This window comes from Odocoileus virginianus, chromosome 16, assembly GCF_023699985.2.
Source record: "Odocoileus virginianus isolate 20LAN1187 ecotype Illinois chromosome 16, Ovbor_1.2, whole genome shotgun sequence".
Lineage (NCBI taxonomy): Eukaryota > Metazoa > Chordata > Mammalia > Artiodactyla > Cervidae > Odocoileus > Odocoileus virginianus.
The window spans coordinates 53331605-53346407 of record NC_069689.1 but is presented as its reverse complement, the minus strand read 5'-3'; the positions used below and the strand labels follow the sequence as shown (position 1 = coordinate 53346407).

The window sequence follows — 14803 nt, the reverse complement described above, 5'->3', positions numbered from 1 at the left end:
GGTACCAAGCATCCAAAGTTCTGGTGAGTTACAGTGCATATGGAACATGGGATGGGAGAAGTTAATTCAAAAAAAATGTTGACCATCCTGGTAATTTTTCATGCCTGTCTTGAAGCCTTGGGTTCCTTGGAATGATCTAAACCACACCTAAACTGTGTTCCCATCAGTCTGAAAATAGAGCTGTACATATTTTCAGTGGAGAGGGAACTGCCTTGTTTTTGGCAGTGTTTCTGCTACTGTTTATATTTGAACATCCTAATAAGACAGCTCATGGTTACACCCAGCCTTCCCAGTCACTGCCTGTACTAACTTCCTCTGCAAATGTCTCAGGAGATGTAGCTGGAGTTACAAGGCTGAACAAAAGGAAGCAGAAACCCCACCATCCGGACAGGGCAGCCAACACTTGAGTCAAAAGCCTTTTCAGGGACCAGACTCTAACTGAGCAGACAGGCAGGGCTGTCTTCAGTTGTCTTTTGCCTCCTAACGTCTTTTGTTTAAAGCGGCATGCAAGTGTCTTTGAGCAAGTAAACTTGTTAAAGGATGTGTATTTCCTGGAAGGTGACACTGGGCTTACAGACAACTGCTCCTGCATGCTCACTAATGAGGCCAGGTGGGCTGCCTGGGCATCACGGACGGGAGGAGGCTGTCGTCCTCCTTACACACGTCACTCAGTGTCCACAAAACTTGGTTGCAAATGTTTTCACCATCCATCTGCTACTCTGATTTACTAGTTACAAAGTACGCTGTCAGTAAATCATCAGCAGCAGGAAGAATCATGTTGTTACTAGTAGGCAATATTTTTGCAAGTACCCAAAGTAATAAAACTAGTGAAATGGAAATGGTCCCTGGATTAAAGTCAGTAGCTGAACTAGGATTCTGACTTCTTTGTCTTTGAAGAAGACACTTTGTCTTCTTCACATTTCCAAAGTGCTTTGTCTTTTTGAACAGTCTCTTAATGTGATCATGAGTTAGCTACCGAACTGTGTGAAGACAAAGGCTCCTCTCACCAACTTGTATAGGCTTTAGAGGGACTTCCCTGGTGGTCCAGTGGTTAAGAGTCCACCTTCCAATGGAAGGGACTGGGGTTCCATCCCTGGTCAGGGAACTAAGATTCCCACACGTGGAGGGGCAGCTAAGGCACCACAACTACTGAGCCGCCCCGCTGCAAACTACGGAGCCCACACGCCGCAACTAGAGAATCCCGCATACGCCAATGGGAGCTCTCTTCCTGCAAAGACCCAGCGCAGCCCCCCAAACAAAAAGACACAAAACTAGGCTTTTGAAAGATGCTGGCTGAAGAAAATGGGCCTGTTGATACCAAAGGGTATTTGCCAATGATTCAAATTCTTCCGTATCCCATTCTGTGCACACAATTCATAGTTACTAACCATTTACCTACTATAAGAAGCCAGAAGTCACACAGGCACTGGGGGATACTGTGAGGAGTGACATGTATGTATGTGTGTATTGGGATGGCAGAGCCAAGAATACTAATAACCTACTTTATTATTAGAAAAAAAAATTCAAGAAGGAGCTAAGACTTCAGCATCTATTGGGTGTGACGATGGGAAGCAACGGCTGATGTGAGGATAAAGACTGGTGTACCCAGCCTTGGGAAAAATCCCCAGGGAAGGCTTTGATGCAGAAGAGCTCCCATGAAAGTCACTGAACAGAACTGACAAAGGGAATGGGTCAGAATGCAGAGTAAGTCTCAGAAAGGAGGGGCATATAACAGAGGATAAGATTTTCAAGTTAATCCACAGTGAATTATTCGGATGCCAGTGGGAAGGAATGGAGTTGTAAACGTTATGATACCAGAAGGAGAGGGTCACGGTCCAAATCTTGTGACGACTGTCACAACTCACTCATCTCTCTGCTCTTTACCCCAACCATCCCAGCACATTAAGTACAGTTTGCATACCATGATGCTTTATGAACCCATACTTACAAATCTTAACAGATTAACTCATTCACCAAACAAAACTTATTGAGCATTTAACACGAATAGGGACACTGTTTTGAGTGCTTAGACATAATGAATAGATTAAAAAAAAATTACAAACTCCTTGGTATTAAAAAAAAAAAAAATCTTCCACTGGGAACATAGTGCATGGCCACTTGGGAACTCAAGTAGCACATACATCCATTATAATATATTTTTAAAAACACTGATCTAAAAAAACTGAAATTCAAAATGGAAGATAAGTGAGGAGGCCACTTCTAAATGAATTAAAAAAAAAATAGTTGTGGGGGAAAGGCTGCTAAAAATGGTGGGTTCATATCTGAATTCAAAGTGCTGTAGAAGGAATCCCCATAACCAGGAAAGAAGTGAATATCAACTTTTCATACTGAAAATGTCTTAGCAGTTAAAACTTTAAAAGATACATACAGATACAAACATTCATGAAATAAAAGTGTTGGCCAACTCAAAGAAGAAGTCTAGGGGACTAAGAAAGAACATGAGCTTTGAAAAGAATTACGTCTGGGGTTGTATCCTATTACCTAGGATGAACTGTGAGAAAACTACCAACTATCCAAAAATGTTTTTCCCCATAAGATGAAATGAATACTAGGGATGTAAAGATTAAGTGCCTGCCCACTGGAGACCACAGAGCCATTCCATAGCATCTGGCCTACTATAATGGCAGCCTAAGAGACTCCCACGTGCCAGAATGACCTTTTGAAAACGTAAGCTGAGAAGTAACATACCCCAGCAAAGCAGACCCCTCACGATGGGTCAAGGCCTGGCTCTTCCAGGCCCGGCCTGCCCAGGGCTCTCCCATCACCGTGGCCTTCCCCATCCCTCCGCGCCCCAGGGCCTCTGCCAATCCTTCCTAGAACGCCTTCCCTAGGGGCAGCGCTGGCGTCTTCTAATTCTCGGGAGACCAGTTTTTTAAATGTCAGAACCTCAGAATGATCTACCTGAAATGACTTCCCATCACTTCTTATAGTGCACACTGTTTATTTCTATCAAGTCGCTTACAGTAACGTGTATTTTCTGTTTGTCTGTTGCCTGTCTTTAAGCAATATGGGAACTTTAAAGACCCAGTGCCCCTTGGACCGAGCACCACGCCTGACACTGAACAAGTCATTAATACTGTTTTCGTGTCGATCTCCCAGTGACGTGACCTTCTCTGTCTTCAAAGCAAAGAATCAGCACCTAAGTTGCCCACCTCATCTTCCTTATTTGTAATAAATGCCTGCTTTCTGAGAAGTGAAGTTTCTTCTACTGAAATTCTGGTTATGTAAAGGCAGTATGGTGCAAAAAAAAAAAAAAAAAGAAAAAAGAATACAAATACAGGCACATCCAAAAAACAAAGAGAGCAAGAGAGAGAAAACTAATTATGTCCTTTATGTGCTGTGGCCTTGTGTGTGTGTGTGTGTGTGGGGGGGGGGGGGGGGGGACAAAAACACATCACATCACTTAAGTCTTTAACGTTCTTCAGCCGGGCTCAGGAGATGCCTCAAACTCTTCCTAAGAAAAGGAGTCTGGGTAGGGGTGTGGGGACCACTGCTGCCTGACCAATCGTCTCAAATGAACGTATATAAAACCGTAAAACAGCATCTATGAAGGCAGTAAGCCTGTGCTGAGTCAGCTCCACTACTCTCATGCCCTGTGAGAGTGGAGAGTATTACGTATTTCAGCATGGTCTTAAATGTACCACATTCCTGTGATACTGAGATTTTCTATCCTCCCTCCCCTCTTTCCATTTTCTCCCCAAACAGGGAACATCATAAAGCATGCAAAGTGCTCAGTCGTGTCCGACTCTGTAACCATAGACTGTAGCCTGCCAGGCTTCTCTGTCCATGGGATTCTCCAGGCAAGAATACTAGGGTGGGTTATAATCTCCTCCTCCAGAGGATCTTCCCAACACAGGGATTGAACACTCGTCTTCCACATCTCCTACACTGGCAGGTGGTTCTTTACCACTAGCGCCACCTGGGAAGCCCAACATCATAGAGTCAAGCACGTACAGGTCCTGACAACTATACTCTTCCAAACAAAGGAGGACAAAACAAACAAACATCACTGTGATTTCACAGCGGAGCTCACATTTCAGAGAAACTAAGATGAATAAGATCTTGGATTAAGTTCAAAATGCCAGGTTGCCCACTGCTCTGAGCCTCGCCCTGGCAAGTCAGAGAGCCAGCTGATAGAGGCTATGGAGGGACAGACAGCAGCTCTCCACAGTCACAACCCCGCCACCAGCCCCTCACTCGTGTGGCGGTCTTAGTTCACTGGCATCTGTGTCTAGCTCTCTGAGCCATGCTTGGCCTCAATGGATCAGTGGAAAAAATGAGGGAGTCTCAAGTAATAAACTGAACTGATCAATCAATGCGAGAGCTCCCCTACCTCCTGGACCGGGTCAATACATTCCTACTGTGCCTGCACACCTCTGGCTCCACACCCTCGTCAGCTCAGGTACTGAGCTTCTCTGGCAACTCTGAAGCACTTGGCTGGCTTCCAGTTTCCCCTGCCTTTGCCAGAAAATGGCTAAACTTCCAAAAAGTGCTCCCAGAGTCGTCCAACATTCCCAGACTCCCACCTTATGGCTGGAGGCGTTCTTACTAATTTTAGACCCAAGGATGCCTTCTGTGAGCAATTAGCCGTCCAGAGGCCCCACCCCCATCCTGCCGGAGACAGCCAGCATCACTAGCTAGAGAAAACAAACACAGCAGTTAACAGACAAGAGGCGAGACCTGTAAAGCAGTCAAACCAACCCAAAACGGCCACTGTGCCACCTTGATAAACAGACTGAGTGGAGATCTTTCCAAAGGAAATAAGTACTGTCTTTCCCCCAAGAGTTGTGAGTACAGACGGCAGAAACAGCAGGAAAAAAAAAAGTCAGGCAAAGGACAGACTAGGAGACAGAGGCAGAAGGGGAGAGACTGAGAGATAATGATGACTCTACAGACGGGCCCCGGGGCGGGGACGATGAGGGCAGAGGGACACAGACCTCTCTGGGAAAGAGCAGCGGACAGTGAACTTCTCCACCTGTGATTTACAAGAATAGGAGGTTCTCTTGAGCAGAAGAATCCATTTTAAAGCAAGTAAAATGACGCTGAAACCTAAGTGAATTGATGATTCTTAAGTCCCCATTGTTTCTGGTCAGATATTCTGCTAAGAGCCTTAAGATCACCAACCCAACTCCACAGTCCCCTCTGTACACGCACACACATATACACCTCTCAGCTTTTCTCCCAATACAGGGTGGCCAGGGACCCAACTATTGGATGCAGAGCCAGAAAGAGGCTGCGGCAAGGCCCCTTACCTTCAGCAGTACCACGTCCACGGTCCTGTCCACCTTGGAGATGTCGCACAGGCTGTAGCGCCTCTTGTGCCGTTCATACATTTTGTCCAAACGCAGAAGAGAGGACACGAGATGCAGGAGCGGGACCCACTGTAACCTGGGGGGGTCAGGGTGCGCCCGCAAACCCCCAGGTCTGAACCTCTCACGGGGAGCTGGCTGGGGTTTCTGCCGTCTGGACTCCTCTATGAAGAAAGCCTCGAGGGGGTCAAACCACACAGAACCCCAAGTCCCTCACGGGACAGAGAACTTCCTGGCAGTGCCTGAGCCCCGGGGTGATGCACGCACAACTCACAGTATCCACAGTAAACGCCCCTCGATGCTATACTTTAGTCAGATCTTGACGGAGAGAGAAGCACAGACTGTTTCCATCAAGGGCGATAACTCCAGGAGAAAAATGAAGGCTTAACGGGCTATGCATGCCGGCCGACGCACGTGGCGGGGAACAGCCCAGGGCAGGCAAGGAAAAATCCAGTATGTACCTTGTCGGGCAAAGACAAGCAGAGGAGAAGAGAAGACAGCTCTACTTCACAGGGATGGCGGGACAAAATTTTCTCATGAAAACCTCCTCTTGCTTAAAAAAACAAAAGCAAGGAAAAGCAGTATTTCCTTCACAGCAAAAAAAAAAAAAAAAGCAAGCAGGCAAGCTGAAATTCTGAGAGTCTGTTCAGAGAAAGAGTCTCTAGTCAGCCTCTTGCTCGCCAGGCAGTAGGGCTTGGTTCTGATTTCAGTTGAAAAGATCTAATGACAGCAGAGTGAAAGCAGGAAGGAAAAAAAAAGACCACTCCTCCCCCGTGCTCCCTCCCTTCTGGAACGCGGCCCCTCTTCCCTCCCTTCCTCAGGAACGTCACGGCTGGCCTTTTCCTCAGCACCAGCAACCTCCGAGGCTTGAAAACCTAAAGGCGGTGCTGGGAACATGATTCATCCCCAGACGAAGAGGAGAAAAACAAGGCTTCCTTTTCCCGCCGGCTTCCTCCTCCTCTCACGCTGCTTCCTATGAAAAAGGCTCTGTGGGGCACCCCCGACGCGCCCGGGCTGAGGTCGGGGCGGCTGGCATCCTGCACGCCGCAGGCAAGCGCCACACGCGTCTCGGTCCCACGAAGTCAGGGGCGCGGCCACTACCCCGGGCGCGCGCTGCAGCGCCCTGCCAGACGCAAACCAGTGATTTAATGTGAGAAAAATGCTAGCCTGAGACTTCCGGGGACATGTCTCAGGATCCACAAGGGCTTACGGAAGTGGCAGGCAAGGCTGAGAGATCAAGAGGTCAGTTAGGTTTTTCTCTCTCTGTTTTTGCGGAAAGGGAGGGAGCGATGAGGAGCGGGCGGGGAGGAGCGGTGCTTTGAAGACACCTGGCGAGGAGAGGAGGAGAAGGAACTGGTGTCAGCCGCACTGCGTGGGGGCTTCTCCCGCTCTCGTGACTGAGCCCGCGTGGCGCTCCATTGCTCCACACGCCCGCTCTCTTGCCACCCGGGCGCTCTCCCGCCCCACCCTAGCCATGATCGCCAGGGGCAGACCTGCTCCAGAACTCGTCTTCTCGCTGGTGTCAGAAACAATTTGGGGGGGAAAGGAAGAGAAAGAACTGAGGAGGACACGGCGGGTGGGGTTGGGGGAGAGTGGAGATGGAAAAACTGAAAGGATGTTCTCCTTCCAGGAGCGTCAGGCTGCTGACATTCCCCTCAAGGGGCCACAGGAGGAGTCCTTGGCTTGGCCTTGCCAGTGTGGGTGAGGGGGCTCCAACGCCGTAAGCCAGAGGAGAAGAGATTTAATACTGAAGTTTCCATCAGTGTCACCAAGAGAGCTGACGGGGAGGCTTTCCAGGAGCAATAAGAGAGGCAGAGACGGGCCGGTGAGTCACCATGTCCTCTGGCCAGGCCGTCAAGTGGCCGACCAGCTCAGAGGAGAGTGAGGCAGCGAACCCCGCGAGGACGCACCCCCCTGCTCCCCCGGACACGCGGCGGCTGCGGCTCAGCCAGCTCAAAGCCTGCAGCCCGTCCGCCCCGGTCTCATCCGCGGGCTGGGGTGGACCGGCCCTCCCCTTCCCCATACACCCACAGCGAGCATCACTCTGTGACGCTACCGACGCGGACACTGAACCAGATGCTGCTTTTCATGAGAGTGACGATGGAAAACAGACGATTGGAGAGAGAGTAGAAAGCGGTAAATAAAATTCTAACTCAGGCCGGCGACTTACGATGACTTTGAAAACTATGGTCTAGGATACGAATGGAAAGATCCTTTAGGTTTTGGTGCAGGGAAAAATGGATGGTTTATTATCTTTTCTGTATGAACTTTCATCAAGCTGTCACTCAGAACTCTCCCTCCTCCCCACAGAAAGACAGAGCCACCTCCCCTCTGTCCTCAGCATGGTTTATTCCCCACTGCCGCTCCCTTCTGTTTTAATTAGAATCAAATGTTTCCTGCTTCCAAGGTTCCCAGGCTTCTCCCTAGGGATCATAGATGCTTTAATCACCATACAGCCTTTCTATTCCCAGTCTTGTCTAACTACTGACTTCAATTCAGATAATCTACACTGATTGAACAGATACTCCACATTTGGCGTTATCTGCATTTAAACTGCCTTGCAACAAAGGCAAACAAAAGAAACAGAAAACAAAATCTCTGTCTTCGAGAAGTTTAAAAGAAATGTTTCACAGTAATACAACTGTCTGAAATGGCCCAGGTTATGGTTTTGAGACAGTTTTTTAATTTCTGCTGAGATGTTGGCTTTGCGCTGCAGGCTGGAAACTGAGACTTCCTAGTTGTTCGGTACACATAAACATGTTAAGAGGATTTGGAACTGTAATTGCGTGTTCTGTTCCTTCTTGGAGAACAAATCCTCTGGGTAGGGAACACATGCCCTGGGTGGGGAACACGAGTCTGCTTTGCTGTCCCTCTGGATCTGTTCGCTACTCGCCACAGAAGACAAAGTCTGCGGTCCTGCGCTTTCGCTGTTGATCTGACAATTCCAAGTTTTTATCAAAAACATCTGGAACTGCTGAGCAGTTATTCTGTTAGGATTTTGAAACTCAGAAACCAATCATTTTATATCCAAACCAAAGCTGAGACCTATGAAGCTTCGCTTTGAGGATATGTCTCTTTTCCTTTAATTTTGGGAACTTAAAGAGTAAAATATGTTTATTATTTACAACCTCTTTTCACAAGAGTAATTATTCACAAGATTACTTACATCTCCCTTCTCTCTGTGCCCTCCACTCCACATTCCAGCCACAACAAGGAGGCCTCAGTTCAGTTCAGTTGCTCAGTGGTGTCCGACTCTTTGTGGCCACATGGACTGCAGCACACCAGGCTTCCCTGTCCATCAACAACTTCTGGAGCTTACGCAAACTCAAACAAAGAGGCCTACATTCTTCAATACAAGCAACCAGTGCTAATAGTCTGTTCATACGATAGGCATGATGTATCTTATTAAAGATTCCAGAAAATAAAGTATAAAAATATTTTTTGAATTTTATTTTAACTACAGCGTTTCTGTTCATGAGTTAGATTTTCCCTCGATATTTATCTAATACCTTATCCAAATTATTTAAGCATTCTTATGGGTCAGTGCTATTTGGGTGCTTTTTAGTGAGGGCAGAACCCTACCTGAAGCCCTATAGCAAAGTTCTGAAACAGGACACCATCTAGTAAGTGTACTGAAGACCCAAACAGAACACAAAGGCCAGTGAGCACTGTGGTCGGAGGGTGGGGTGTCTACTGCTACTGAAACATTTGTTTTGTAACCTCAAAGTCTGAACATACAGCAGTAGCATGTCACTGGCTCAAAGACACACCAGTGATCAATTCCGTCTCTGCAAGGAGCAGAAGGTGAAAATCAAACGTTCTTTCCATTCCTAGGTCTGTCACATCTCACTGAGCACCCTGGGATAATCAGACTGACTCTTGGGTGTCCAGAACTGGGGAGTGAGAAGGGCTGGACACTATGTCATATCTGAAGTTCCTTTTTGATCTGATATGGTCAACCCGAGACTAACAAATCTTTATCAGTTGCCATATAACTCATAGGATGTGGATGCAGTGGAGAAAAAGGAATTGAGAAGTTCTCTCAAAATCTGTTGTGGAAAACATGCAGTGTATTCTTGCATAATTATATTTTCCACCTCCACTTTTCACATGAAATGAAAAGGAAGGAAACGACTAGCAGAATCATCAATTTTCACAAATCTATGATTTCATTAAGTTAAAAACAGTCATCAAGAGCTACAAACTTGTTGGTGGCAAAATTTACTAAAATCCAGATAAAATATTTATACTGTTTTTTTTAAAATTATCAACAGCCTCCACTTGAGCAACTCGTCTGTTGAAACTAAACCTGCTTCATATAAGATACCTGAGTATTTGAGAGAAGACGAGAAGGATTTACAGCAACCGCACTGTGCCCACAGAGGATTTCCTTTTCCATTTCAGTTTAGGTGTTTGATCAGGTGCTGCTCATCCAGGAGAGCGAGGCCCGAGGCCCCCTCCCCTGCATTTCTTCCACGCCCAGCTCTGGAGGCTGCAGGGAAGTTCAAAGAGTAACGGGGAATGGAAGACCTGGAGGGCAGCAACCAGCCGACCAGCAGCTCCACTGGCAGTACCTCTGCTTTAATCCCTTCTCACCTTTCCCAAGAAGAAACACAAGCCAGCTGATGGCAGCGGCAAGAAGCAATTAAGATGGAAGAGAGTAAGACAGCGCTTTAAAAAGTCCCTTCATGTAAATCCAGGGCTAATTCATTTCAGTGTATAACAAAAACTACTGTAATGATGTAAAGTAATTAGCCTCCAACTAATAAAAATTTAAAAAAAAAAAAAAAAAAAAAGTCCCTTCACCAACCTGTGCGCCTCACAGGAAAACAGGTCTCAGGGAACAAGCACACAAATGTTAAATTTTAGTAAAATTACCAGCAGCTTGATGACAGAAAAGGAAGGAGGGAAGAAAGGCAGACAGCCAGATCAGATTTCATCTGGAAAAGTGGTGATAGGATAATTTAACCTCTAGGACAGGTCTTCTGGGGGCAAGATTTATTAATAACATTTACTGAGTGCTTCCTGTAGGCCACGTGCACCCACATGTACCATTTCGTTTATTCTTCATAAAAAGCTAAAGTGTGAAATGTCTCTGTCCACTTTACAGATGCAGAAAAGTACCATGGAGCTTAAGTCGGTTTATCAGGTCACCTGGGCTTCCCTGGTACCTCAGTAGTAAAAAATCCACCTGCCAATGCAGGAGATGCAGGTTTGATCCCTGGGTCAGGAAGATCCTCTGGAGAAGGAAATGGCAACCCACTCTAGTATTCTTGCCTGGAGCATCAATCTCAGGGACAGAGGAGCCTGGTGAACTAAAGTCCATGGGGTCGCAAAGAGTGGGACACGACTTAGCAACTAAACAACAACGAGGTCACACAACTAATGAGTCTGCATTAAATCCAATTTAAGAGATCTTTCTTTCCATATGCATCTTATTTTGTCTTGAGTAATCCCCTAAACTGAAAGAAAGAACTCTCAGCAAGAAAATGTAAGTCAAAATTTCAGGAAACAAAACTAGAACTCACTTCTCATCTCTTATCACTGGCATTCTTTTTTTTAATCATTGGCATTCTTCCATCTGATTCTACAGAAACCAAAAAGGACAGAAAAAGACTATTTTTTCAATAAAAATGACAAATGGTTCCTAATTTTAGAAAGTACTGGTAGAAAAAGTGTGTTATTACACTAAATGGACTCAACTTCTTTGCCATCATTTTAATACTTGACATTTAATTTTTTTTAATAGCTTCTCACTATGTTAATGTCACAAAAATCAGAACTCACACATCCAACATAGAGACGAAGGGTTTTACTGACAACTGGTCTCCAGGTCTCCTTCAGAATGAGTGGCGGTACTGTTCTCAGTTTTCCTCTTGGGAACAAGCATTAGTTACTTCTTATGGCAGCTTTTCAATGAGTATCTGAAGATACTCATCATGGCTCCCCACCCTCCTCAGAGCTTCTCCTCTGGCTCGTGGTTCCCACAGCTGTTCCCCGTGCCATGGGTACCCGACTGGGGGCCCTCCAGTTAGTGGGTGTCCCTCGAGTGACACGAACACCAAGACAAAAACCCTCTCGTGCTGAGGACACTGGGACGACTGGGATCAAACTGCCTTTCTTTTCAACACACACACCACATTGCTGGACAGATACAAGCTTGCGGTCAAGTAAGTCACTTCCCATACCTTTTCATTGGACATATCAAAACAGGTCTCTTTCATACTATAATCACGTGATTTTACTGTAAACCCTACTTTACACATTTTCCTCTTTAAAGTGTACTAGGTATTTTGTAAACATTTAATTTTTTAGAATTTTCGAAGTGTCCCAAAGAATGCAGAGTTAAAATATATCAGTATTTTAAAAACCTAGACTGCTACGGATGTCAAAAATGGCAAGTTTAGTATCAAAAACCAGTTAAACCCAGAAATTTTACGTGGAAGAATACTGTTGTGATTGCTACAACGTCTCACGAGTCACTGTCCTGAATCTTCAACAAGCTTTTTGAAATTAGTTCAATCATTAGACAAATATTCACTGAAGACCTATGCTTGGCACCGAGAATATAACAGAGAGAACCAGACGGACATTAAATAGTAAAAACAATGTGTGTGAGAAATGCCCGAACAGAGGACTCCCAGGCCACCATAAGCTCACCTGCCTCCCGATGGAACGTGAGCGCCTGTGCCTGGGGCTCGGGAGAGCGGCTGGGATGGGCACAATGATGATGGAAATCAACACAGAGACGTGACTCGAGGAGCGAGACAGCAAGAGTGGTGAACAGAGCCCGACGCCGTGGCAAAGTCAGGTCGTGAGAGAGCTGGGTTTTGCTGTGTGAATGCTCCGTGGACCCTGGCTGGGGACAGCAAGTTCTGGGGCCGTAGTGGAGTGAGGAAGGCTCAACTGCAATTTCTTTTCAATTTCTACCATTTCACAGGGGAAAATTTAAGCTCTGCCATACACTCCGCTTCTTCCGGTTTTCTCCCGAGACATCTTACCCTTCAAAGTGCCTCAGTGAATCCTTAAAGAACGGCTGCTACAGGATGGCTGACCTGGGAATAAACACTTTAGTGCATAAAAACCGTTCCGAGAAGGAAACGAAGCATCAGCAGAGAAAAAGGACTGCTGACACGACGTGAGTGCCACGCCCGTTGTTACGGTTCTGTCCGAGAGACTGTGTCAGAGACCGGAGAAGTCTTGAGGGCACGCGCAGGGTCTTGGTCAGGAACAGACAGGAAGGCCACAGCTTGAGGAGAGAGCAGGGCGGACAGTGATTGGCAAGAAGCGGAAACAGAAGGGAACGGCCCGCAACTGAGACTCCCTTTCCATACGATCATCTGTGAAAATAAGAACAGACCTCATTCTACAAAACAAAGGCAATGAGGTCAGGGAGACAGCGCTGACAACTGCAAGGCATAACTTCCCAAGGGACGACGACATCACCAGCGCGTCACGGCCAACGAGCGGCCAGCTAGCGGATATCAGCCAAAATGACTTATCTGTTGGACAATACCTAAGTAGCGGCTGAAGTTACAGGGCTCTGTGAGCTGTCATGAGAGATGTCAAGATGGATGAGACACTTTTGGGACCTTAAAGAAACAAACCAGGGACCACGGCATGAAATGTACACATGAGGAAGCTTGGGTAGTACAGATGAAATGCAGGGTTTCACCAAGGAGTAAGGCACTCTGCCTGAGACCCAGGTAGAAAAGTTTCAAGAAGGTGGTGGTTTAACAGAAAAAGGGAGGGAGGAGGCAGGCAACCCCGATGCAGACAGAGATCGAAGGTACAAGTGCTGATGTGAGGCAGGTATGACCGAGGACTGGCAAGGCGTCCGTTACCTGCATCGGACTCCAGACGGTGCTGTGACACTGGTCTGGACAAGTGTCCACAGCCTAGATTACAGAAGCTTGCAATGCCCTGCTTTAGAGTCGGATGCTGTTCAGAGGCAACCAGGAGCCACTGAAGACGTTACAGCACAGAAGCGGCGCAGCCTGTGCTGGGATCCAGAACACCTGTGAGAGTCTCTGCCCCATCAAGCCTCCTGCCTGTGGAGACACCACACCGTGATCCTTATGCTGGGATCCAGAACACCTGTGAGAGTCTCTAGCCCCATCAAGTGTGCTGGGATCCAGAGCATCTGTGAGCGTCTCTGCCCCAGCAAGCCTCCTGCCTGGGGGACACCACGCCGTGGTCCTTATGCTGGGATCCAGAGCATCTGTGAGCGTCTCTGCCCCAGCAAGCCTCCTGCCTGGGAGACACCACGCCGTGGTCCTTATGCTGGGATCCAGAACACCTGTGAGAGTCTCTGCCCCAGCAAGCCTCCTGCCTGGGGGACACCACGCCGTGGTCCTTATGCTGGGATCCAGAACACCTGTGAAAGTCTCCAGCCCCATCAAGCCTCCTGCCTGGGGGACACCACGCCGTGGTCCTTATGCTGGGATCCAGAACACCTGTGAGAGTCTCCAGCCCCATCAAGCCTCCTGCCTGGGGGACACCACGCCGTGGTCCTTATGCTGGGATCCAGAACACCTGTGAGAGTCTCCAGCCCCATCAAGCGTCCTGCCTGTGGGGACACCACGCTGTGGTCCTTCTCCAACTTTGTTTACTGTCGGTCCTCAAGATGTGACAGTTGGTCTCTCAAGGTTCCACATCGAGGATGTGGGGGTTCTTCCTACGTCAGTGACCCTGGTTCTTAGGACACCTGTGGTTTCTGTAATTCCCTACCTGGTCTCTCCACCTTCCCACATTTCTATTAACAGTCATGCTCTCTGCCAACTCGAACTCTCCTTAGAATTCTGTGCTGTGAACCATGGTGTCCTTAGGCCACCACACTGGTGTTACAAGTTCCATCCTGTGTTCTTCCTTGCGGCTGCATGCTGCTCTCTGAGCAGAATGCTGAGGGCAACTAAGTACTTCTTAAATCTCTCCCAGGGTGCCAAAACCAGTCCTAGACATCCAAGGGCTAGAGAAGAAACTGATTATACATCCGTTTCCTGCCACAATCATAATCCTAAGACTTTCAAAAGGCTGACCAGATTTAGTCAGTAAATGAGAGAAAAGGTCTTGGTCAATGTTAACATACACAAAAGGTGAGCTGTCTGGAAGAGTTTTTAGACTTAAAGGATAAAAGTCCTGGCCAGACATGAAAACTGGTGCTCAAAATAATCATATCTTTAGGAAAAATTTGAATCCCACATAAAATGAAAACGTGTCACTTTAGGAAATCACTCGACTTATTCTTATTTTTCACTTCACAGAATGAAGAACAGCTCCAGCAGAGTCAGTCAGACGAGCCAAAAAGTGACTCAGCTTCCCATGGACAATGTCCCTTGGCCCTCCCAAGCAAACACACAGTACAGTCACGCCTTCCAAAAAAATGAAGAAGTATAACTTGCTTTTTATATCAACTGTTGAAAAAGACAAAACAAAGGGAAAAGAGAAAAACCCTCCAAGAAGAAAACCTCTTT

The 14803-nt window shown here is 47.1% G+C and overlaps 1 protein-coding gene and 1 long non-coding RNA gene across 13 annotated transcripts in view; one reads left to right on the top strand and one right to left on the bottom strand.

Annotated features, from left to right (window-relative positions):
- AKAP13 (A-kinase anchoring protein 13) overlaps positions 1 to 14803 on the bottom strand; it is a 314021-nt gene that overhangs the window by 104888 nt on the left and 194330 nt on the right. The window contains exon 1 of one of the 10 annotated variants that reach the window (XM_020895165.2): positions 5274 to 5914. The exons of the other annotated variants lie outside the window; for them this stretch is intronic. Within the exon in view, the coding sequence (XP_020750824.2) occupies positions 5274 to 5354 (81 nt within the window). The 5' untranslated portion in view covers positions 5355 to 5914. Of the gene's footprint in view, positions 1 to 5273; positions 5915 to 14803 lie in introns of those variants that run through there. 10 annotated transcript variants of the gene reach the window in all.
- On the top strand, positions 6159 to 10577 carry LOC139038744 (uncharacterized). 3 transcript variants are annotated; one of them, XR_011491898.1, is made up of 3 exons: positions 6159 to 6572; positions 6961 to 7466; positions 9605 to 10577. It is a non-coding gene; the product is annotated as an uncharacterized lncRNA (long non-coding RNA). The 3 variants fall into 3 exon arrangements; XR_011491899.1 differs by lacking the exon at positions 9605 to 10577 and adding an exon at positions 8535 to 8828; XR_011491897.1 differs by lacking the exon at positions 9605 to 10577 and having other exon boundaries at positions 6961 to 8112.